Source organism: Halichoeres trimaculatus, unplaced genomic scaffold, assembly GCF_033239565.1.
Source record: "Halichoeres trimaculatus isolate MK-OKI-2021-1 unplaced genomic scaffold, fHalTri1.1 fHalTri1_scaffold_21, whole genome shotgun sequence".
NCBI lineage: Eukaryota > Metazoa > Chordata > Actinopteri > Labriformes > Labridae > Halichoeres > Halichoeres trimaculatus.
The window spans coordinates 11892627-11913490 of NW_027437199.1; the positions used below are offsets into that span (position 1 = coordinate 11892627).

General features: G+C 40.1%; 2 protein-coding genes across 2 annotated transcripts in view; one reads left to right on the plus strand and one right to left on the minus strand.

Moving 5' to 3' along the window:
- Positions 1–1602: 1602 nt before the first annotated feature.
- On the minus strand, positions 1603–7907 carry LOC141810928 (dynein regulatory complex subunit 7-like). The gene is made up of 15 exons (XM_074698791.1): positions 7870–7907; positions 7360–7445; positions 6659–6824; positions 6445–6570; positions 6157–6344; positions 5919–6063; positions 5622–5837; positions 5393–5530; positions 5049–5118; positions 4703–4839; positions 3146–3296; positions 2869–3062; positions 2566–2763; positions 2383–2493; positions 1603–1717 (listed from the first exon to the last, which is right to left on the minus strand). The coding sequence occupies exons 2-15, from the start codon at positions 7443–7445 to the stop codon at positions 1628–1630; spliced, it is 2016 nt and encodes a 671-aa protein (XP_074554892.1). The 5' UTR covers positions 7870–7907; the 3' UTR covers positions 1603–1627.
- Positions 7908–8097: 190 nt separating this feature from the next.
- net1 (neuroepithelial cell transforming 1) overlaps positions 8098–20864 on the plus strand; it is a 40400-nt gene continuing 27633 nt past the window's right edge. Inside the window, exons 1-2 of the mRNA XM_074698722.1 lie at positions 8098–8316; positions 18081–18144. The gene's annotated coding sequence lies outside the window, so the exon portion shown is untranslated. The remainder of the gene's footprint in view (positions 8317–18080; positions 18145–20864) is intronic.

The window sequence follows — 20864 nt, forward strand, 5'->3', positions numbered from 1 at the left end:
CATGTTATGCTGCAGCTGTGATCTGGCTCCGAACTCGTCTTCCCCCAGAAGCTGGTTTCACATGGTGGTTTAGATGTGTGTCTCTGTTGTCTAGCACCATATGAAATCAGTGTTCTTGGGGACAGGAGGACAGCTCCGGCAGTGAGTGAGCAGCACCGCAGACCCCCCTCCCTCCACCTTCTCCTCCTCCTTTTTCTCCATTAACAGATAACTGATTTCTCTTGGTGCTTAGAGCCAGCTGCAGCCTTCTAGCACCATTTGAAATCGGTTATAAAACTGTGGATCAATGCGTTAAGGAGGCTTCAGCAGAGGGAAGAAACTCCTGGATCTGTGTGTCCTGCTGGAAGAGATCAATGAGGTGATATCATTTTTATGTATTTCTGCTCTGTTATACAAGAACCTGCACTTTTTCAGCTCTGTTTTATGTGTATGAATTGGTGTTTGTGCAATCATCAAGTTCTATGTCAGCACTGTACAAACAAATCTTAATGTATAAAATAAAACAATTTTATGAATCCATTATTGGTGTTGTCAATGTTGTTGCAGTTCCTGCTTTCCCCACTAGAGGTAGACAAAAGTCACTGAATAGCCCCATGAGTTTTTTTTACAGTGGCAAAGATAAAGGGTTTGTACCCTTATTTGTTATAGTAGATAATATTGTTCTGGCCCCCACCCAGCTACAGTTTTGAACAAGAAAACAAGCAAAAAACAGCTCACATTTAAATTTAAACAGTTGTGAACTTTAACATTGTTAGGATCTTTTTTTTTATAATAAATCTAAAGGAAATTTGTTTCCTGGATAGGACCTGCCTGGGGACTGCAGCGGTTTTGTGTGGTAGGGCAGCAGCTGCTTGTTGGGCTGTGCTTTTGCTTTAGCTGTGACTTTATGCTTGAGTGCAGGTAGTTTTTGGAGGAAGCCTGTGAGCTGGGAGTAGGGGCTGGGGTTTGTGGAGCTGACATAGGTACTCTCATTGGAGTTCCCGCAGGTCTTAGGACTATTCTCACTCTCCTCACTGCCTCTGGACGAAGGTCAAGGCTGGAAAACCAGGCTGAGAATGCTGGCTGGCGTCTGATGAGGGGCTGCATAAGGCTTTGATGCATCAACTTTAGCTTCTGTGAACTTCATGTCTCTACAAGGGTGTTTTTGTAACCGTATATTTCTATTTGAATACCATATTATTCTCCTATCCAAAAAGGATTTGTTTGATTATTTTAGTCACAGTGTCTGGATTTTTTTCAAGACACTCCCATGACAGTCTTGTTTCTTTTTATCCTCGTCTAACTTCAGGAGAGAACCAGGGGTAATTGATTAGTTGTATTCCAACTCTGAAACTTAGATATCCTGATGAATGCATGTCTAAATATAAGAAATGTTTATTAATTAGCACTCAAGATGAAAAAAAAGAGTGAAAAGCATCAGAAGATCTGATATTTATTCAACATTGAACAAAAGTCAGTTTTACAACAATCACTAAAATCCATAAACAAAAACAATATTCCTAAAATCATAAAAAAAAATCCACTCAGTATTTTATCTTTAGGAGGCTAAAAGACTTTCTATGTGAATAACGGTAGTGAAACGGACCAGTGTGGCTCTGCGGGTCCTGCTCTACACTGCCTGGCTGCTCTATCGAGCTGATCTGATCGTCGTCCACGGTGAAAAGGACAGCTCAACGTTCTTGTCCTCATCCTGTCTGAAGTTAACAATTTCCCTCACCTACCAACACAGAGAAGAGTTTCTGTCTAAACCTGAGAACAATGTCCAGTATCCCTTCGCCTGAGTCCTGTTTTCTCATATTTCAGGGCAGCTCGGTGATAGAATCAGTCATCTTTGAGTTGCAGTGTTTGATCCACATAGTTTAACAGTTGAAGGGACTAAAAACTGCTCTTTGTTGTTCCTGACAGGCTTAGATTGTTAATGAAGTTATTTTATTACTCCTTATGAAGCCAGCAGACTACCCTGACAGATATTGCAGTTATACTTTTAAGAACTTAGAAGTTGTTTTTCTTCCTCTTCCTCCAAATTCTGAGCTGAATTTTTGTTTGTGCAACTTTGGAATTTTAAGCTGTTGGTCCAGATCCTATAAGTTACTAGTGTATTTCATCCTTTGTCACTAGATTAAATGTCTTAAAGGTTTTATATGATGTCCTTAGCGTAGGGACAAACACTGTGCTCCAAACATGTCCAGCTCTAACATTTAACATGCTGACCCTGCAACACTGAGTCAACTCAACCCCTTTAAGAACCTGTTCGCTGAGGGCAGAGAAAAGTCTTCAGACAACCATAAAATTTTACAATATATCAAATAATACAATGAAATATTTGTGGAAAAGTGTTTAAAAAAGGTGTTGCTGAATTAAACAAATACAGATTATACTCACCCTGTGCCTTGAGTCTAAAACTTCTTGAACCACCCTTGATTCCTCCTCCCTCAGAGCATGGAACATCCTACACAGAGCCAGGGTGCTTGGAGGCTTCTCAGCTGGGTCCACCTGAGCCCCCACACACAGGTCATGATCACAGAGTATGAGTTCTCAGCTGCTTTGTGCATGTGTTGTCCGTACCTGGAAGATGGTGGTCATGTCACGTTTAAAGTTCTCGCCCTTCCTTGGTTTGGTGAACCTCATCTTTGAAGGGATGACTCTGTGATCGTCTAGGTGGTAGGTCACCTCTATCCTATTGTAAGCTAGCAGAAACACTCGCTTGGCGACGTCTTTGTTGGCAGGTATTAATGGGTTCCTGTGGAAACGCTCCACCACTGTCTGCACAAAGAGGACAGACGGGGATCAATCCAACCACACAGTACTCATGTCCCTGCTAGTCAGGATCAGGGTCTTTGTTTCTGCTTGAGTCTGAATATTACTCACCATAAGTCGTCCGTCACCCTTTGCAGCTTTATGGTTTACTTTTAATTTGAAGAAGGCGTAACGCAAGTACAGGTGGTCTGTACGGCCCTCATAGTACTCCTTCAGTTCACTTGGGGACATCACCCTCTGCACTAGATTATCCATCTGCAACTCACTAAACAGCATTTCCTGCTCAGTGTCTGTGAACCTGTGAACTGAGCCGTACAAACACAGTCACACACACACACACACACACAAACACACACAACTCCATCAAGAGAGAAAAAAGTAAGGAGACTTTGTGTTTGAAGCCTGTGATTTGGTTTACGTAGGAGGTGGAAAGCTCTCCCAGGTTTAAAGCGATCACAGGTGATGCCGTTGACCTTGTCGACCTCTCGCTCCTCCAGGTGGTCTCTCCTGTTCTGAAACCACTCCTTCACCCCAAGTTCCTCGGTCCCTTTAACACACAGATATTATTATGATGACATGTTTAACTGTATCTGTGTCAGTGCGTCTACATGAACCTGGGAGATTTTGGGAGACAGGTTCAGGTTGTGGAGACGTCAGCAGTGAAAGACCTCATCAGACTGAAGGACTTCATCGGACTAAAGGAAGCCTTTCAGGGTTGCAATTCTAGAGGTCTTTGGGCAGTTGTAAGGTTTTGGTGGCTAGGTTTTTGGTTGGTCAAAAAGAAGTCCTCACAAACCATTTGGTGGTTCATAAAGCAAAGAACAGCTGACCCAGGCTGGCTACTGTGGGGCCACTCAGGAAGGAGTACCATGAGAGTCTCCTGAATCTGACTGACGTCCTCTGAGGAGGAGATAGATGCTGCCTTCCATTTGTACTCGAAACTGGGAAGTCTGGAGTGGGAATAACATCATCTCTGAGTTTGGCGTTCCAGTTAACAGCAGTATTTCTGTATATAAACAAAGAATAAAACTATGTATACAGCTGATTTATTGTAACAAACACTAATCAGAAATTCTAAAATTAAAAAAATCTATCAAAAGCTCGATTACTGTTAATTACTGATTACCCCTGAACTCAGAATTTTCTACTGGGAACTGGGGGTTGGTGTGGGTGCTCCAACTTACAAGTTGGAAACTCAGACCTTGGGTGGGCGTTCCAGTTGGGCGTTTGGAATATCTGACTTCCGAGTACAAATGAAACACAGCAATAGTCTGAGTTTCTACAAGAGGCCTTGTCTATTTCTCTGACAAAGGTTGATGAGGTAGTCTAAAAGCTACTCAGCAGCAGGAGGACAGGTGTGGATGACAGTCGCCTTGACAGTGGGAATACACCAGATGCTGCTCCGCTCCATTATGTGTTGGCTGCGCTCTCTCATCCATCAGCTCACACCAGCTGTGTCCAGTCCAGCACATATAAGGACTTCCAGCTTGAGTCCCAGACTGGAGAGTTCCCTGGAATTCCACAGCAACCATCCCAATGATGATCCTCTACTCGTTCATGTTGGGCTGTAAAACCTCAAACCTGTTGCCTCCTCGGCCTCACTGAAGGGTCCCTCTGAGGGTTTTGTAGGGGTCCAGCAAGAATATTGGTTTCCAGGGCTGTTACTAAAAGTTGTGTGGTCCCTGAAACTAGCTTGCTCAAATAGAGCTTTGCCTGGGACTGGAGTTGAGTACCACTGTCTACCCCAACAAAAGAGTTTTAGTAGATAAACAAAAAATCAAAATATGTCTTTTAACAGCAATAATAATAACTTATGTAAAAAGAAAACAGTATTCAGCGATTCATGATGAAATATGTCACCCACTGATCCCCTAAACTTTTTGGTCGGAGAAATATCTATAAAACATCTTAGGATTAATTCAAAGAGTGTAAAGTTCCTCTCTACGCTCTCACAGTTCAGGTCTTTGTAGGTTGTCAGCCGTCTGATCAGCCCGTCCGGTCTCAGGAAGAAAGCAAACCTCTCCAGCTTTGCTTTCTTGTAGAGGGTCACCTTCTTTTTCTCTGGCCAGCGGTCCTCCAAGTCTGAAAAAGAAACAAATGGCCGCATCAGCAGGGTTACGCTTCCACAAGCCTTGATGGTGAGAGAAACTTAAACCCTTTGTAGGTGAGATAATTTGTTAAAGGAAAACCAGCAAAAAATGAGTTTTACAGGTCAGTATAACATAAAATAAATGAACATCAAGAAACTGAATAAAAAATGTGTAGGAAGAGTAAATGTAGAGGTGTGGTACCTTTCTTTGAAATGGTAATGTCATTCACCCATGATCTAGGGATATTAAAAACAAGGAGCTTCTTCTTCCTCTTCACAAACAAAAAAGAATGAAAAAAGCAAACTTTAAATATGCTTAACATGTTTTTTATGAAATTTGAGTGTTTAAAAGTCATCGTGTCACATGTTTAACATTCTAAACCAAGTTTTTCTGGTGAATTCTGCAGAATGAGGAGAGACCAGGTCCCAAGTCGCGATCTCAGAAATTCATATTAAAGTTTGGATGCATATTTTGTGCATCATTTGGTTTAAAATGGAAAACAAGTGATAAAGAATAATAGAAAAAAAGGTAAATAAAAAATGCACCGCTTCGTCGTCATCAATTTTTATCCTCATCTTGCTCTCCTTCTTTTGGGATAACTCAAAAATCAGCTTCCTTGTAGTGGTGGCTCCAAACAGGACTGGCTCCCACAGGCTTAAATCCTCCAAGTCATACACCATATTCTACACAAACACACAAACACACACACACCTGATTGAGGTTTGACATAGGGCAGTCTGACTCTCAGGATGGGTCTGGTGTGTCATCACTCACAGTGCAGCCGTTGCTGCAGTCCTGCACGTTAACATAGTAGCTGGTGTTGTCCCACACGCTTTCGATACCCAGGAAGTTGTCATCTCCAGTAGAGAAGCTGTTTCCTGTCAGAGGGTCGATGAAGAAGTTCTCTTGGATGTTGCGGCACCCTGACAGCACCAGAACCCAGCAGTGTCTGCGTAGGCCTCGCAGGGGGTCGGCGGGCAGCTGCTCGCTCTGCAGCAGGAAAGGTCAAAGGTAAAGGGATTGGAATCAGCCTGTTTTTTCTGTGTTGGTTTTCCCGCAGGGATGCCACACTACCTGCTTCACTTTTTGTTTCTCTAGTAATGGGGCTTCAGTGTCCTGTTTCTTCTTCTCTTCCTGCATTAAAAAGTGACTCTCCAGCGCTCTCTTAGGCCTCAGCGCGTACTTATTCTTCAGCTCCTCCTGTTGTGGGTTAACACTCTGCACACACAAACAGAAAGCACACCTGAGCAGATTTCATATCTGTGCAGCTGAAAAGCATTCTGCAGAAAGAGCAGGGCATACCTGGGACTGAGTTTTCAGCAGGGGGCACTCCTGCAGAGTCTGATCTAGTAGGCACATCTCCTCGACAGCAAAGCCGCTGACACAGTAAGCGTTGTAGTTGGCGCCGATGAGCAGGCTGCACAGCAGGGTGGCGAACTCAAAGCATGTGGCTCTCCGACTCTGCATCACGGAGGTTGGGGAGAACAGAGTTGTGGGCTGCAGAAACACACACACACAGTCACACACAAGCAGAGTCACACATCCATGCCACGGCTTTTTGAATCAAGTAATCATCTTTGAGTGCTTTCTTCCTCACCAGCTCTTCAGGAGGATCCAAAGGGACCAGGGTCAGGAAGTCAGCCACAAAGCTGGCACAGCCCCCCCAGGTGTAGAGCTCTGGATGGAATATCATCGTGGGCCCCAGAGTCGTGGAAACAAACTTCTGAACAACAGAAAGATGTCTGAGCATTCAGGAAAACATTCAAGAGAACAAAGAGCAAGAATGACCTGCTGTGTTTGAAAAGTTTTACCTTCACTCCACATTCGTTGAGGGGGGCCAGCAGCAGCGGTTTACGTTCTGGAAACAGGACTGAAAACTGACGCTGGAAGTTGTCAGCGATTTTCAACATGTGGATTTCGATAGGGGAGTTGACTCTGTAGGACTCAGGACACTGCTTGTCCTTCTTCTGGGTCAAGCTGGTGAGAACCAGCAGGTACAGAAGGGTTATTAATAACTCTGTGAGATTTTTTTCTTCATCAGGGGCGGGATAAACAGTGGTATACAGTATTAGCTCATATCTGAAGTATCAATACTTAAATTTCAAAGAAAACATTTGACTGCCTCTGCCACTTTTTCAAGAATATATATTCTTTATATGCAGCCTTTAAATATATTCTTAGTATTCTTTAGTTCATCTGATTTCATGATAAAAAATATTCAGTGACTGTCTTACAATTACCAGTTTACCCAATATCTAAATCCTGATTTCTTCATCAATGCGGGCAAAATATCAGACATCATGCGCAGCGTACTTCACTGCAACAAACCCAATTGTGTGATATTGTACCGTTCTGTATATCGTATCTTAATGAACTATGGTGTATCCTATCTTATTGTATGGTATGGCGTTGTTTTATATTGCATCCTGGGATCCAATCATGAGTTTTCCGGCCTTCCTGGCAGCTCAGAGACAACAGTAGCTCAAAATAAAAATCTCTATGAGTTGCATACAGACTGAGTGGCTCTCTGTGATCCTCTTCCAGTGGTGGTTCGCCTCCAGAAGACTCCATCTGATCTGACTCCATAGCAGTATCCATCTGTTTAAAAAGAGGCACATGTTTAAGAGAAAAACTTTTAGGTAAGACCCTGAGGTGGACATCAATAGTTGTGCCAGTGAGATTGCAGAATTAATGTGATCATAGAACTTGTGAAACTGGTGGGGTTTAAGCTAGGTGGATACAAGGTAATGTGGTTCTGGATCAGGAACTTCTCCACTGTGGCACAGATGAATAAAAGTAGTTGAATTTCCCTTTTTTTTCATACATTAAAACCATTCTTCAAATGACTCTGTAAGTTCCCAAGAAGAATTTGATACAGATTTGGCTTGTCTAATGATGTGGATCAGGATCAGGCCCATGGTCTTACACCCCAAAAATCTGAAATCTAAGTGTCATTTCATCTCCCTTTATGTAACAATAGTTTCTAGTTCGACTCTAGAAAAACTTCTCAGGTTTTACTCACCCAGCCACACCAAGGAATTTTCAGCTTTGTTGAGAAAATATCCCGTTTTTTCGGTGAAATTATAAAACAATTTCTCTTACACAAAGAAATATCACGGTGCCTCTGTTACCATGGCAACGACATTAATCGAAACCAAAGCGAGCCGAAGAGATACGAACCCCCAAAAGGGACTGTTGAGACTGGGGACCACAAACCATGCTCACCGGAAACTGACTGGTGCTCACGACAGTTTCTCGTGCACACAAGAAAGCGCGCCAAAAAAAGTCTAACGTGCCCACGATAAACCTATACATTTTTTTGTGTGTATTTGATCCTTCGGGGGCTCCGTAAAGTCCAGAGAAAAAAAAAATCAACATAAACCGATAAAACGACCAAGCTCCAAGGCCTTAGAAAGGAAGTTTTCTACTGATAAGAAAGAGTCTTCCCACTTCGGGGGAGTCTTAGAAGGTAAATCCTTATTTTCTGTTCCTCATCTGAACAAAGCTGCAGTGAAATGTATTTTTCTGATAGACTTGAAACGTTATTTTTCAACATACAAGCTAATGACATGTTGAGGCTGAGACAGACTGCATTAGGCTGCTGGTGGTGCATTGTCTTCCAATGAATGGGGTTTAGACCTAGAAGAAGGTCACTGGGCTCTCGTAGTTATCTAAAAAAAATATGTCAGACACTTCAAAAGCACACTGCCATACATTAAACACCGTAAAAGTGTATGGTAATATTATTTGTGCCAACATATCGCCAGTAGATGGCAGTAAGGGACCGTTAGAAAAGTGCATGTGACCTGCTCTGCCCTGTATTTTGCACATCTTTTGCTATTTACTTTTGGAAGTAAAACAGTCCATAAAGTCTTTCATTTGAGGTTAATAATGCTGCTGATTAAAAATGTAAGTCGTTTGTCTTGCTCAGAGATGATCATATCGTTTTAATAATCCCTTTATCTGTTGCTTCAATTACAACAGGCCAGGCTTTTTGATTGGTATCACAACTATTTTACAAATATTTTATGGTTTGATCCAAAGCAAATAAGCTGAAATAATGTGTTGGGTTTTTTTTTTTCAATTTAACACAAATTTAACGTGGGAATATATGCCACACTGTTATTTACTAGTGGATATGTCCACTTCCAATTTTTTCTTAAAATATTTGCCTGAAATAACTTTTACTTGTTAATTTAACTCTTTATGAAAACACTTTTATTGTGAGGGAGTGATAGTTGATTATTTGTTTATTTATTTATTTATTTATTTATTTTTTGTTTATTTGTTTAAACCAATGCCTAGGTAAAGCCTTGTTTATCGTGATTTTGATGTTTACATAAACCTATACGTATTTCTTTTGTGTTGGCATGTCAGAATTTTCCTAGGCAGACATGAAATATGTAGACTTGGTTGTACGTAAAGCCCCTGAGAATGAATTCCAGCTTTAAACTAATCTGTTGAAAAAGCATTGACTGGTGCAATCAATCTGTCACCATGATCCTCGAGCAGTGCTCATGATAAAAAAACAAAGATTTATTGCAGGTTCTTGCACATACATTTCCATCTTGGATCACAAACAGCATAGCTGAATAGCGTCCCAAGGGGGTTTATGTATATCAATGCGATTGGATTTATCAAGTTTCAGACATACAGCCAACATACAAAAACAGTAATCAGTAGGTTTTTGGCCCGTTCATCCCTGAGAGTGTTTACATTGGCCCCTTTTGGAGGGATTTCCATGTTGTGTGCCAGTTTGTCCTGGCCCTGCCCAGTGCACATCAGGATCTGCAGACAAACATGGAAAAATATCACCCAACATTTGACCTCCACAATGAGGTTTATGGAAAAACGAAACAGTTAGCTTTGAATGTGAGGAAAAAAAAGGTTGATTTCCCAAATGGGATTGGCATTAAGATACTTGACTGGCAGTGGAATTTTTCATGCTGCCAAACACGTGCAGAATTCAGCTAACAGAATACAACAAGGCCGATCCAAAGATGTTGAACTCAGCTTTGAAAGGTCATTGTCCATGTAAAGTGCCGTGGTTAAAACATCACGTTGAGAGGGTGGAGCCTCTGTGTACCAGAAATGGCTTTGTGTCACATAAAAATACAATTGTTCTTGATAAACTTAACGCAGCGCATCTTACAAGAGTGGAAAACCTGTGTACACTTACAGTCTCAAGTATCAGCTGCGTCCATAAAATTGACTGAGTGAATTCTTGGTTCTGATTGGCTGACATACTTATTGTATGTATCTTCCATAGTGTCCGTAGTAAAGATAAGGAGGAGTGCAGTGTCAACACAGGTGGGGTTAGTGTTAGGATGATTCAGTTTCAGAGTTACCCGGCTTCAGCAAATAAAGGCAGGGCCAGCTGAGAAGCTGATCCACTGACTCATGAGCCACACTCCCCTCTACAGACTAGAGCAGGTACAGGACTAGAAAAGACCTTTGTCCCCTGCTGGAGGCAGAGATAAATGAGTGGTGACATCAATCATAAAGTCAGGACAGAGTTACACACGCAGGGGGGGGTTCTGCTTTCAAAACAGCTCATGTGTGAGAAACATGACATCGGATAGCTCTGCTGCTTCCAGTGAGTCATCCTGTCCTGAAAGACAGGTGACATCTACACCCTGATTAAGAAATCATCAGCAGGAATATGTATTCTTTAAGTGATGCACAGAAGGAGATAAAAACAAGCGATTATTTCATTACTGATTTTTTTTGACTGATGATCAGACCTTAGTACCGGGCCCTAGAGTGATCCCACCAGGTCAATGCTTGGCCTAAAACTTTCTACCTGTTCAGAAGTTGATCGTTCTTCCAAGGATACATTTCTGTGATACCTCAGGAGATATTATCCACAATCCAGTTGAGTGGATTAGTTTATGAGAAGAGATGTTGTAAACCTGCAAACACGTCAGTGGTGCGTCAGATGAGAGATTCATTGTGTTTTACTATTATCATCCCACACTTGAGACTGATAAGTGCACAAAGTCTTGTAGATATTGTTGTCCTTTAGGCGATGTACGTCTTAGGAATGGCAGAAAAAAGAATCTGAAGCTGCAGCTGCAGTCTTGGATAGTCTTAACAAGTTGACAGTCAAGGCCAGTCAGTGTTGTGATGCTTTAAAGAAAGGGTATTGTTTTTTCAAGGCTTAATACTGTCACTCTGGTGATTCCTTTAGTAGCTTTACTTGGTTTACTGCTAAATTTTTCAGAAAACACTTATTTCAGCCTCTTGTTTCAGCTGTTGTCTCTTCAAGGCTTCACAGACCCCCTTTACTCTGATTGGACGCCTGTCAGGGGCAGAGCTATGGGAAGACCTTGGTGTTTGAGGCCCATCCCTCCAACATGTCATGAACCTTTTGGGACAGTCTTTATGCGATGACTTTGTCATTCCAGCAATTTTTTTTTTTTTTTTTTTTTGAGATTTCACAAATCTCCTGTACTGTTTTCAGAATGGACCATTCTGAGCAGTGTGCAGTAAGTTTTAGGGATTTGTAAAACAAACAAATATGTAGGGATATGATTTCTGTACACATTTAGTATGAAAATACATCATTATTTTATGTTAACAATAGGCCTGTCACGATAATCAATAAATCAATTAACCAAACGATAAATAAAAACATCCTCAGTAAGTTTGCCAGCCTCGATAAACTGACACGTGCATGCACGTTTGTTTTCCTCCTCTCTTTCGACCAAAGAGGCTGAATGAGAAGATGGCTCACTATGTCTATCTTTCCTAACATCGGGAGGCATAGGTTCTATAGTGGATTTATAGCAGAATGAGCATCTGTCAAAAATGCGATCTTTGGCATCTTTTGCAACGGGGCTGCTCGCGCGTACACACGGCGAGAGCTGAAGCAAGTGTCCTGAGGGGTAAGGAGGAAACACACGCTAATATGAGTGATGGCACGAAAGATACGGTTCTTAAGCCGCCTGCCACAGTCCCAGTGTGGGAATATTTTGTTTTTTATCAGAATGAACAAAGTGTGAGCTCATGAACACCAACGAGCTGATATGTCGCATTTGTTTGAAAATAGTGGCGACGAAGAAGAAGAAGAGCGAGGTGCAGCGGAGCCTTGTTCTTTGACAATCCGCTCTTACTGAGGCTTTTGGTCTGCAATAGCAATAGCAATCGTCTAGCAAGATTTGTTATTGTGACAGGCCTAGTTAACACATATTGGGGATTGTTTTTTTTAAATATTAGCATTTGAATGAAGCAAGGTGAAGAAGGTACACTTTTATTCAGCCTTCAATGTCTCCCCTAGATTGAGATTTCACATATATATGGTAACCATTTATTTTGACTTTGATTTTTTTTTCCCAGTAAGAACACTTTTCTCTCCACTGTATACACTAAGTGCAGTTCTGTGTGTGTGTGTGTGTGTATAACAACCCTCCAGCAGTGATCTACTCTTTACATTCTTCCGTGACCGTCTGGCGACCCTTTTCATGATGAGCTAACTTCCTCTAACCTCTTCTTCTGCTGCCTCTTTTGGCACTGCTAGCTATAGCACATTTGTTTGGTTTCAACAGAGATATTAAGTCAATGAGCGGAAGAGCGGTTATGTTTAATTGCTGCAGGCCCTTGTCCACTGTGAGATTCCCAGCATGCCTTTCTACATGAGTGTGAGAAACTGGCTACACCTTCAGCTGAATGCCTAATGATGTAACAGACGTCTGATGGAGTTTGTGTGCCTCCTGGCTCCTGAGCTAATATTTGTCATATTTTCAGCCACATGAAGGACAATGACCGTCAGTGTGTCTGGAAGCTTGGCTTATTTTATTGTAGCTTCAGCTTTACAGTCAGACGGCAAACAGACCACCTCTGATAGCTTACCAGCATCCCATTCATGTTTGAACATTGCAGAAGCTGGAAACGCTTTCATGTTACACATAAGCAAAAGGGTCAGGAGTTTACGGTGGTGCCTGATATCCAGTAATTTAGAAATACCTATGGCGGTGAACCATAGACACTGACACCTTTTTAATTGTCGCTACAAAATAATAAATTTGATGGCCAATATAAACATATTCAGTTAGAAATGTCATTTCACAATTAATTATCCCCCTCTCATTTTGGCCTGGTTCAAACCTTTACATCAGATTGTTGTAGCTGTGACTGTAGCCCACTCCAGGTTTGTTTTAATAAAAACAGAACAGTTGTCATTGAAATAATGACTGTTTAATTTTCAGACAAATGAAGTCATTTTTGCTGGTATTAGCATTTGTGTAATTGTATTAACATAAATTTCAACATGACCCCCCTTCTGTGTTATCTTTTTATTGTTCTGTATTTCCTGCTTAATCACAAGAGAAGCACTGTGAGAGCGCAGACCTTCGCCAAGCATATTATGATTGTCACGCAACACTTCAATCCTACTTTAATGTTATACTCCCTTTCAGCAGACTGTCTGCTACAATTTGGTGTTACTTGCAGGTTTGTACCATAATTTGTTGCCTGACAGTGTTGAAAATTATGATGACCCAGTAGATATTTCATATTCCAGATCTTAGTATCCAGAATATTGCCAGGATCTGGATCGTACTTTTACATCTGTCAGAAATATTGTATTGTTTTGCAAAGCAATCCGACCATTTATCATGGAGTTATATACACATATGGTGAAAATGGCCCTATCTCACAATGATAAAGAATCCTTTAAAAAAATCCTGGATCCAGATGGTGATTTAAAAAAAATTGAAAATGTAATCACTTCTTTCTTTTCCCGTTTTGAACATTTCCTGAATATTTCCTCCTCCTCCTTGGTGGAGGTAAAAATGTCTATTGAGCGTCAACCACAGTTTGCATCCCAGAGGATAAACTGCAACCTTGTACTTTTTTTCAGTAAAAAAGCCAGAAAACGTCACCATTTTTCAACCAAAGTGAAACTGAAACAATTCAGTGCACTGAGTTCCTTTGAAAGTGAGTCATTTTATGACGTATAGGGAGAGTACAGGTTTACAATAACTGGATGACTGTCGTGGCCTTCATGCGCACCAAAATTGCAACAGAGCACTGCTAAGGAGCAGCAAAATGAAAGCAGAAATGTTTAGTGATATGTCATTATGTTTACACTGTTTGAGATGAAGTGGGTCAAAGCTATCCAGCTGGTGAAGTCACAGTCGTTATCAGATTGCTATGACCGTAGATTTGTTCAAGGAAAAAGTCACAGTATAAAATCACTTCACTTCTTTAATATGCCCCTTTTTAAAAAAAAAAAGAATGTATTTTTTCCAACCGGATTGTCTTCATTTGCATTCTGTTTAAGTTTAAAGATCTGCATTTAGCAAACTCTGCATGGTTGAAGAAACACTGTGCTGTAGAGGAATGTGGAGTGACTTCAGCACTGTGTGAAGTAAACCTGAACAACACCTGCAGCGACCTCTGACCCCTGGCTCGCCTTCAGGACACCCAGGGAGATTCTGTCTTCCCTTCTCTCTTTAGCTGTTGTTGTTTTTTCAATGCACATGCTGTTTATCCAAAACACCTTACAGTATCATTCATTTTCTAGCCTGGGTGGTCTCAGTGGGATCTCAGGCCTTGGTAAATTGTGCATGTAGATGTAAGCTGTCGAGAACAACCTGTCTGCTTAGTTTTTCTGCCTTTTTGGATTTTTTTTTTTAAATCTTGTTATTTACTTGGGGTCAAATGTTAATGAATAGGATACTCGCTGATTCTTCAGATCTTACTTCATCATTTCAGTATTCAAGTCACAAAACACCTCATGTGTCAACCTCTATTAATCTAAAATCTACTTTTAAGAGGTTGAATGTTTGACATTTGTGCCTGAAACTTAAAACAAGGTGTTGATTATTCATTACTCTCTGACTTTTAGTTTCTGACAAATCTGTCTAACACAGACTTTGACCCAGGGTTTAGGAGGTGACTGGGCAGAGATGAATGGTTATGTGATGCTGCAGCTGCCTCTGTAGATGGACAGTTGCTGTCACTGGAGAAAAGCCAACTGGAGCAACAGTAGCGTAGCAGCAGTATGACTGGAATGACTGGGCCTTACGAGCAGCACTGACCTGACACACGAACACAACAAGTGTTTCTGGGCAGCTCGGCATTCTCCGGATGCTGATGCCTTTTTAGGTCCCGCCATCTGAGGCCCCCCAAGACAATGACTCCATGATATTATCAACTGTTCTGACACCAGTTATGATCATGTGTAATTGGATTATGCAAGCAGGACACTGTAGGAGGTTTGATTCATCGCACTGCCATGTCTCCAGAGTGTGATACACTGTAGTTGCATGTAAGTTCTCCTAAACATACTCCACGCTGTCTTAACATTTCGTCTTCTGTTTGAATTTTCATGAGTTCAAAATGTGGTAATGTGAGGACTGCAGGATATGAGGGGAAAATAAGGATTATGTTTCAATGGAATGTTTTAATCAATGTCGATAAATGTTACATTTTAATGATGATTTTAGAATCAAATTAATTTTAACTGAATAATTTAGAAATTTTGAGTTGTTAATTTTTAGGTTTGTTTGAGTCTTTATGTACAGTGATGGATGAGTTCACACTAGAATCAAGAAATAAAATGGATTTCAGGAATTAAGTCTTACTGTACAAAATTACAGTCAAAATGACGTCTTAACACATGTGATCAAGGTCAAAATAAGGTTGTTACATTACAATTTAAGTCAAAGTTTAGTTAAAATGTGTGAGATAAAACTTTAAATAAAGTTGTAATGTATGACGTATAAGTCTGAACAAACTCTGAACTTCAGAATTAAAGCTGATAAAACCTTGTTTCAAGATTTAATTTGTAACAAAGTCCTCATGTATAAATTCTTTTAAAAAGTGATGTTACAAAATTATGAGAGAAAAAAAATAAAGGCAACCCTATGAAGTTTAAACCGTATTAAAGCAGTGAGATAACAAGTTTAGAGCTCAAATGCTTATGAAAATGACGTTAAAATAAAGCCATTATGAGATTTAAGTAAAAAAAAATTGTTATTTTAGAAGATTTATGCTGAAATAATGCTTTGATGTTGGGGTATAAAAGTCCCAGTGAAGTCTATACATGAAAGATTGAAGTCAAAATAAATTATCATATACGTGATCAAGGAAATAAACTTGTTATGATATAAAACTGGGGTAAAATAACCTTTAATGCCACGAGGTTAAAAAAAAAAGTTGGAATGTAAAGTAGTTGGAAAACAGATAGATTATACATAAACAGATAATAGGTTAAAGACCAAATACAGTTTGCATGTGTGTGATTAATGTTGAAATAAAGTGGACATGAAGCCATAATTTCATAAAATTCAAGTCAAAATGAAGTTATGTTTCAAGACTAAAGTTCAAACAGGGTCTTAATGTACGTTAATGAATAAAGTCCTAAAGATATTCAAAGGTAAGAATGTAGAGTTAGATAGAAAAAAAAATCTTATTGGAACAAGATTAGAGTGAAAATAAAATGGTAAAGTGATGAGATTTAGATAAAAGCAAAGATGTGATATACAAGACTAAAGTCAAAGAAAAGTCGTAATGTTACATGATTTTAGCTGAAATGAAGATGTTAAGTTTGGAGATTAAAAACAAAACCACTGTGATGAGGACTCTGGCCCTCTGTACCTAGGGGAACTAGAGCCACCAAGAGGTTCAGTTTGGTTTGTCTTGGTACACATTTTGTGCCTTTTTCATTGTCTAAAACTGAGACAGTTCCCCAAACTACTAACCCGTCCCGTCCCACCTTTTGGTACCCTTCTGTTTTGTTGCTAGAGATTAGGATCTGACTCCAGAAGGTGGGCTAGGAACTACAGTCTGTTAATTGGTCAAAAGAACAACACATAACCCTGCCGTGTTTAAATCTCCAGGCTAAACACAAAGAAAAGATCAAGACAAATTGCTGGATGTCTTTCACCATTGCTTTATGTGTACAAGCATCGTGTTTTTTTCTTTTTGTTGGATTTATTAGTGGGGTACACCATGTCGTGCTGCTGTGCAGTCACACTATTACGTAGCATCCTGCTAACACGCTGCCTACCAATTAGGGCACCATTGGCTGTGGAAACGAAAACAAGATCAGGCTTGGTGATCCGACCCGCACTAAACTGTACTGATCCAATCCAGAGTGCTTGCTGTATATAGCTTGGCCTACAGCCCCCATTTTGACTGTTGCACTTGACTACATTTCAGTTAATGTTCTGCTATAGAAGTTAGACTTATTAGATAAGTTAAAGTCTTATAAATTCTTTTCATACTGATAAATGCTTCATAATAGCATCACTTTCCCTCTGTCTGCAGTCATTGTGTGACTTCTATAATCCATTTACTTGGTTTCATAAGATGCTCAGTAAGTTATCCTTGTACGGCAGTCGTGAGACACACTTTCATTGAAAGCATTTCATCAATGTGAAATAGTGCCTTAATAAAAATCCAATTTATTGTTGTTACAAGTCAGATCTGGAGATGTGCTTTGATGTTTTTCCTCCGGCTGTGTAACCATCCGTTCACTGACAGGATGTGTTGTGTAATTGTCCTCAGTGTGGCCTTTTCCGGGCCGTCATAATCACACAGGTTGAAGATAAGTTGTTTGACATGAGAAGGATTAACAGTATGCACGGCTGGTTTTTGAGGAGGAGTGTTCAGTCTTGACAATCCCACTGTGGAGTCCCAAAAAGGGCATAGCTGTCCCCTGAGAGAAAATCCTGACAAAAAGAGACCTTTGGGCTGAGTCCAAATCTCTGGCAGGAAGGAAGGTGTGAGGAAAACAACTCCTCCTTAAAATCTTACAGGGGGTCTTAGGGTGGCTTAGAGGTTGGTGAGGCTTCTTTGAGGAGCTTCCCTCTCTGACCTGGAGGGTCTTTATCTAAGGCCTGGTCTGGGGAGCAGGACTGAGGCTACACCATGCTGAGGCTGTGGTAGGTCACTGGAGATGACTGTTTTCTCAGGACACTGCTCCTTGACTCACTGATTCCCATTTATGAATGCTTTGTCATCTGCTTTAGTCACTCTTTAGCTGAGACTTTAGGTCAGAGTGGACTCCTCTGGTGGTTTACATAAATCTATTGCTTCTTAGATAATGTCTTGGCTGATTCACAGTAGAGGATTCTGCAGGATTAGCTTTTTAAGTGCAAAGCTGGGAATTTAGCACACTCATTGGTACACCATGCAACGCGCTCTCTATTGTTGTCTTATGCAGCCATGCATGTATGATACTTCTATAAAGTCATCTTTCCTTCTGCTTTTCTTTCCGCTCAGGTCCAAACGGCGAGGGAGCTCCTTCACCTTCCTAACGCCCGGGCCACAATGGGACTTTAGTCTGGTGAGTACAGGCCTCCATTTTTATAGATTGCAAAAGTTCTGTTTCTCAAACTAATGTACAACCAACACTTCAGAGGGTACTTGAGTTTCTTTGGTCCTTATGATAACAAGCAGTGTTGCTACACTGCAAAAACTGAATTTTATCAAGTGTTTTTGTCTTAATTTAAGTAAAAATTGTCTTGTTACTCTTGATTTGAGGCACATTCACCTGACCAATCCAAAAAATGTCTTGTTTCAAGTTATTTAAAGACAAAAATGAAGTTTTAATTAGGGATGCACGATATTATCGGCACAATATCGGTATCGGCTGATAAAAGCTTAAAAACACATTTATCGGTATCGGCAGATATGAACATTTCTGCCGATAGGCACAGCCGATAAGGTGCTATTCAGTTAGGATTATTATTATTTTCCATCTGAAAAATAAGCTCCTTAAATAAAATGTAGCACTTCATTTATTTGCACTGCAGAGCTCTGTGTCTGTCACCAGGTTGTTACAATAGCTCTAAAATAATCAAATGCAACTTGGTTATGTTTAAAAATGCATTGTACATTTAAAGTTCATGTGATCTAAAGAAATTTTTTTTTCTGTATTTCAATACTGAATGTCTTGAGTTTGAAAAAATAATACATTTCTTATTTATGGTAAAATCAAATGTTTTTGTCTTGTTTTATGTGTGTTTCTTAAACAAATAAGACCGTCATAATAAGAGTAACATATAAATTCCAGTACAGGATAGACTTAGCTTTCTTTACAGTGAAAAAAAACAAACTTGTGATTATCGGTATCGGTATCGGCCTAAAGGGATTTCGATATATCGGCATTATTGGATATCGGCAAAAATCCAATATCGTGCATCCCTAGTTTTAATTGCTTGTAACTATGAAAAGAATGCAAATGGAACAAAATGCTTGAAACTAGAGTCATGTCTTAATACAAGTAACTTTTCTCTTGTTCCATTGGCAGTTTTTTTTTAACTTGTTTACTTGTTAAAACACATTTTCTACTGAAAATAAGACAAAAACACTTTACAAGATTTCATTTTTTTCCAGTGTAATTCTTCGACAGCTTTCTACCTGAAACTTGACTTAAGTTTAATTTAATATACATTTTATTTGGTTTCCATATTTAAAATTGCTGAAACTGCTTTGTTAAGTTTTGTTTTGCACGGTTACAAAACAAAAACCATACCTGGAAGGTACCCGGTAGGACTGTCTGCACGCCTCAAACTTTAAAACATTAATATAGTAAAAAGTTTTTGTGAAATTGGAATTAAGTGAAAAACAATTTAACAATTTGAAAAAGGACTTCCACCATTTTTTCATCCCCCTGCATAAGGCTCTCAACATTTTCAGCCCACAACCCTTGACCAGTGACCCCCTGCCATGCAAATACACTAATAGGCCAATCCAAACAAACAAAAAAGTTTAACCTTTATTTGTGTTTCTTTTTTTGACAATGATGGATAAAACATGCAATCATATTTATATGTAAGTGTAAAGTTTTTGTTTATTTTAAGGCATGTATGACTGCTCAATCAATATTTTGTGAACCCTTGCATTGGGCCACCTCCAAGAGTCAATGTAGAGTTAACAGGGTTCCAGTTAGGTAGAGAAGTATTGAATTTGATTACCCTAACATCTATTTCTATTTTTTAAAAGAAACACAAGTATAAGGGCAGGTTATGTCCCATTTTCAGTTTTCTTATCAGCTGAAACTTTTACAAAGTTAAGTTTCAGGCCAAATTGTTTACCACAGGATGAGGAAGTGCACTCAGAGGGCCTATTGTTGTCCAAAGCTGTGTCAGATGTATGCCGTAAGATTGGAAAAGCATTACAAAGATCTGCCTTTGCACCTCTGCTTTACAGCCTGCACTAATGTTGCAATATGCATAACTTCATGTTTACTGGAACTGTAGATATACTGTTTCAGCATCAGAGGGTGACGTAGAAAAATCAAACACATCATGCTTCAGCTTGTTTGCTGCTCAATGCAAAAGGTTAAAGTCTCAAGGTTCTCATTTTACATGACTAATCCAGACCAAAAGTCAGTCCGATATTATATTACAAGTTTACTCCATTCACAGGAGCACGCAACAAGTTGATCCTTGAGATGATCTGACCTAATAAAAAAGTTTAGCACACACACCTTGCAGTTCACAAACACACCTGCAACACACAAGTCCAGTTATAAACTCATTAAACACCTGTTGTTTCCCCAAATATCTCTTCACCTGCTCTCTCTGCACTTGTTAATGCTCATGTGTTAATGCTGGCAGTGGGCTGAACCAAGTGTGGCACACATGAGGGGTGGGTTTGTGAGAAAAGGACACCTCATAAAGTTAGCAAGTGATTAAAAATAACGTGAAATAAAACAATGCAGGTGCACGGTGAAATTGCATGCATTTTTTTCATAGTTGGGCAAGTACAGCAGGGTCGAGATATCACTCTATCTTTCAAAGTTGTGTTAACCTACATTCATTCCTCACAAAAAAAAATCAAGTGTGAGGAATTTGAGTACTGCACACTTCTCCGTGCAGGCTCCAAGCTGACTTCTGGTGTGTTGTGAAGACTTGGAGTGTGATCAAGCACCCTTCGCACCACGACTCTGTGTTTGGGCTTTAAATCTCACCTCACTGTTTTCAACACGGTCTCGGAAATGGCAGCTCTGTTCTTTGTTAGAGAAGCGAAGCAGCTTCTTGTTGGCTCATGACCACTGTA